Source organism: Citrus clementina, unplaced genomic scaffold (assembly GCF_000493195.1).
Source record: "Citrus clementina cultivar Clemenules unplaced genomic scaffold, Citrus_clementina_v1.0 scaffold_6, whole genome shotgun sequence".
Classification (NCBI taxonomy): domain Eukaryota; kingdom Viridiplantae; phylum Streptophyta; class Magnoliopsida; order Sapindales; family Rutaceae; genus Citrus; species Citrus x clementina.
In genome coordinates, this window is record NW_006262139.1 from 22,435,662 (window position 1) to 22,440,332 (window position 4,671).

Here is a 4,671-nt window from a genome sequence, read left to right on the forward strand (position 1 = left end):
ATATCAGAAGTTGAAGGGTATCGATGAGTCCAAAAATATGCAAAGGAGCTGGTGCCTCAAGCCAACAAACAGCTTGCCTACATTGATTCTATTAGGGCTGCTCCATTATATAACACCTGGCTAACTTCATATATATATGATAATGAAAAATCCATGCTTCGTCATTTAGAATGGAAACCAACTAGCCAAAATAAAACACCCCCATGAAGAGGGACTCACGAGATACAATTCAAGAATATGAATACAGCTTGTAGAGAATGCAATGCTACATAATATTAGATTAAACTGAGATTGAAATGATATACAAGAGTGATTTTTACTGTTTGGTGATGTATCCCATCTTAGAGAGAGGATTTTATTTGATTTCAAGACTAGGATACATGCAAGGAAGTTAATATACGAGATCTCATAGAATTTTACCACTTAACCTCGGAAAGGGAAGTTGACAGGATATATATTATACCTAAAGAGTTCATAGGGAAAGAAAAGGAGCAATGACAAAAAGCTACTAACCAAAGACCTTTGGCCGCCAACCAACAATCACATCATCTGGGAGTGCTCTTGTTTTGATAAATGAATCCATTGAGAAAATTGTCTGATTATCACAGTAATTAAGAACCATTAGAGGCAGAGATAATTGGATATGAAATTGTCATATTTTAGCAAATATTAAGATCAATTAGTTCAAATGGAAATCATACTTGAGAATTTAATCAATCACTAATATGATTAATCATTACAGATGACAAAGAACCTAACAATTCAATTAGATGTATATAACAAAAGCTGCCAGATGTAAAATAAATGAAATGCTGGAAAAGAGTTCAATTATGGGTGCATGCAAACACACATATCCTATTGTGAGGAAAACACACAAACATTTTATTTATTTATTTTAAATTTATAGGAGTTTGTATTAAAAATATACAAGGGTGCCAACTGGTTGTCAGTAGAATATGCTTTCAAACTATATTGAATTAGTTTTAGATAAAAATGCTTTAAAATAGCATCCTCCTGAATATTATCCCCTAGAAGAGACTGTTCCAACGAAATTCACAAATTGCCTTTCTCCTACATCCATTCATTACAGAATTAAAAGATGGGTATGATAGCTACAATTGATAGCTACAATCTACAGGGAGCCCATTTGAAAGATAAAGATGAGACTTGCCTAGGTACTGATATTAGCGTTGTTGAAGCAGAAGAGTGGGAAGTAGAAGGATGGGAAGGAAAGGCATGTCTTGACCAATTTTCTTAACAGTTATTACTAACACGCTCCTATTTAATACATGAGAAATATATTGTAAATGAACTTATTGTTCATTTGATGGATTTTTTTATTCCGCCCAGCACCAACAATGAGGTGCTCTCAAGTTACACTCACTAAAAGGTAAAAGCTCATTTTGTATGCGCTAATAATTGTCTGTATTCTTCATATTCTGTGTGTTTTCTTTAATGCAACAACCAGATCCAAAGATTTGTCAAATTTGGACATACCTTCATGTAAGACTTCACATGTGGAAGTGAATCTGCAACCGACCAATTTTTATAATGCCCCAGAGCAATTTCTAGATGATATAACTTGGGTCCCAGGGACAAATCAGCAGCAGAAACCTTTCCCCCATTGATAAAAGGGCCCTTCAAGAAGGATGAAGAAAAGTTAGTGCAGACCATAGGTGCTACAGACCCTGGATGAAAAACAATACCAAGAATTTGTAACATTGCTTGAAGCATACAGAAGAGATCATGCATGAACATATCCAGTGATTGTCATTTTCTTCACAAAAAAATATTTTGAGTTATCTTTTCTGCAAGCATATTTTACTTTTGAGTGCATAGTACAAGCATTATTTTATCTACCAATGCCTTATAGATATTTAGTAGGAGCCTATTATATGTGCTGTGTCCTCCAAGATGTAAAAAATGCTTGAAGAGAATAATAGCAGATTTTACTGAGGAAAATTACATGTAAGAGATTAGAGGCACAAGTCATCATTAAAGAAAGTAACTAATAACATCCTATCACAGATCATAGAATTTCGAGGCAGCATGGAAAGTTTTAAGATAGAAGCCTCACATTTTCCTTGATGTAATCATTGAATGAATTTAGCTCATTCAGTAATGCCTGCTGAGATCCATCACTGGGGTCTTTGCTTTTCAGAAAACCAATAAACGTCGAGAATATCTTTGATCCGCTACAGTGAGAAATCAAATAGCAATCATAATTTAATTCATATAATCTAATCCGATAACAATTTGGAACTGTTATTTAGGGGGGAAAATTGTGCACAAGTGAAACAAGGAAAAAGCATTAGCAAGTCATCAAAGATTGCAATTATATTGCAATTAACATAAAACATACACTGAAGCCTTCTCAGGCGGGGTTCCTAGTGGCGGATCTGGGTATTTTTCTTCCAGAGATTGTGTGATAACATCTGAATCTGGAAGCCACTTCTCATCCAGTTTTATAACAGGAACTTTACCTTCAGGGCTAATTTTTAAGAACCTACATGCCATTACAAGTATTAGTAAAATTAAAATATAAATAAATAATTCAAATAAGAAAATATAAGCAAACAACAACGGTAAACGACAGTACACAGAGTAGAATAAAAACATATTAGTGCACAGATCTGATCCTATTTAATCCCCCAAACTGATAGGTTCAAAGGATTGTGTTAAACTTGAGAAATACAACACAGAAATGACATAGAAGTAATCACCATTCTGGCTTGTTTCCCAAATCTACCAACTTCATGTCATATGGGAGATGCTTTTCCTCGATAGTCAACAACACCCTTTGGCAAAATGGACCTGAAGAATTAACATAATAAATATTGCATACATGATCTCTCAAAGCTGCAGTACTAAACAGAATATATGCAGTTTTGCGATCAACATTTTTAGATATTAAAGTAAAAATTCTAAATCGTAAAACAGAATGATGACTAAATTAGTTGCCATTGACAAACAAACATAACTAACTAATACAGCACTTTCAGAATTGAGCATGTTTACCAAACACTTCAGCTGATGTTCTTTCAAAATTAAACTAAAGCAAAAAGTTTACGAACATACCCCCAGTCGTACATACTGTTTAAACTTAATATGTTTTTTTTTTAATTTGTCTTTACCTAATGAACACCGACTTGGCTAGCAATTGCACATCCTACATTTTTTTTTTGGGCATTTGCTTTAATTAACAGCACATTTGGCATTGTGGTGCTCTAAGCTACTGCGCCAAAAAGATTTAGAAATTTTGAAGTAATTGGTACTGCATTCCCAAAATCCATGGTGCATATCAAATTTGAGATTATTCAGATAAAACAATCCTCAAATTTGACACTAAAGAAGCTGAAGTGAAGTGAGAATAGTAGTACTGACAGTCGCCGAGTCTGTTGGGAGAAGTGGACGAAGCTTTGACGCAGACTTCAAGAGGATCCGTAGCCACGGCCATCACGGAGAGGTTCCGAGGTCGCTTCGAAACGCCGTAGTTTTTGCAGGGGAGGCGGAAGGAGAAGCCAAGGTGCAGGTTCTTTATAGTTGACGATATTGCACTTGTTGTGCTTGGTTGAATTCTAAGCGTCGACATTTCCTTCCTCTGCCTCTGTCTTCAGCCCTCTGTTTTGCAGTTTATCAATCAATTCCTGATTTGATTGTGTGAGTTCAACACGTGGCGGCTCTAGAAGGCGTGCAGTCTGGATTACATCTTTATTCTTCTGCCTTCGGCTTTCCGTTTACGGTTTTCAGAAGTCTGTAGACAAATAATTATTCTAAAGATTTAAGAAATGCGTTTCATCTTCATTGGGCCCTCTCTGTTTCCTACTTCGGGCCGGGAATTAAGATATTGACGTATTGGGCCCAATAACTAAGATTATGATTTATGGACTGGGCTTGTCGACATGTGCTGTATCACCACCTCATGAATGCAGTTTAAAAGTGGTAGATTTATAAAACCGCGTCACTTAGAAATTACGAGTTTTGGGATTTTGGTACTACAGGTACCGTAAAAAAAAAAATATAAGTATTAAATAAAAGTTAATAATATGTAATAAATATAAATTTTAAATAATAATTTTGATAAAATTATTAAAGATATAATATATTTTTCATCATACAAGTGAAAAATTATATTAATATAATTTTCAAGTTACAACAGTTAGTATTTACCAAATATTTTAGTGTTGTACCTTTTAAGATACACCTGCGCAATCTCAATCCCAAACACACCCGTCGTTCATCATAATGTGTCGTCTACTTAATGACTTAAATGATTGTTTTCGAAATGTGAAATGTGATATTTTGCATGCTTTTGAATTTACCAGATGGAAAATGATCTATGTTTTCGTCTTGAAGGTTGAAAAGGGAAGACATTCGTTTGAAGGGAAAATTCGCCACTGGCCTGCGTCAACATTTAAAGACCCACATTCCATAGAAATAAAATCAAGAATTGGGACCCGTAATGTCTCAAAAATCACATGGAAATGGACGGGAGTTGCGGTTTGAGATAAGCGACAAATTGCCCAAAGAAAGAGCCCACCGGTCCAATCTCTCATTTTCTCTTTCGTTTTGGCAAAGGCCAAAGCTGCCTCAAACATCAGTAACACGAAATGAATTGCCTCAATTTGGGACCCCATTAAAATTATTGACATGAGAAATACAGCAAAAACG

At 35.1% G+C, this 4,671-nt stretch overlaps 1 protein-coding gene across 1 annotated transcript; it reads right to left on the reverse strand.

Moving 5' to 3' along the window:
- Positions 1–291: 291 nt before the first annotated feature.
- Positions 292–3,740, reverse strand: LOC18039014 (glutathione S-transferase DHAR3, chloroplastic). The gene is made up of 6 exons (XM_006430553.2): positions 3,385–3,740; positions 2,724–2,814; positions 2,363–2,506; positions 2,078–2,195; positions 1,498–1,638; positions 292–595 (listed from the first exon to the last, which is right to left on the reverse strand). Exons 1-6 carry the CDS (start codon positions 3,590–3,592, stop codon positions 509–511), a joined length of 789 nt encoding a protein of 262 aa, XP_006430616.1. The 5' UTR covers positions 3,593–3,740; the 3' UTR covers positions 292–508.
- Between the last annotated feature and the right edge of the window lie 931 nt (positions 3,741–4,671).

Bases quoted from the DNA above. Each gene is read 5' to 3' on its own strand.
- LOC18039014 (XM_006430553.2), bottom strand. From the start codon at position 3,592: ATGTCGACGCTTAGAATTCAACCAAGCACAACAAGTGCAATATCGTCA. The intron at 2,507-2,723 runs GTGATTACTTCT...AATGGCATGTAG, and splicing joins TTGGGAAACAAGCCAGAATG to GTTCTTAAAAATTAGCCCTG. The intron at 2,196-2,362 runs GTATGTTTTATG...TTCTCACTGTAG, and splicing joins CCGCCTGAGAAGGCTTCAGT to CGGATCAAAGATATTCTCGA.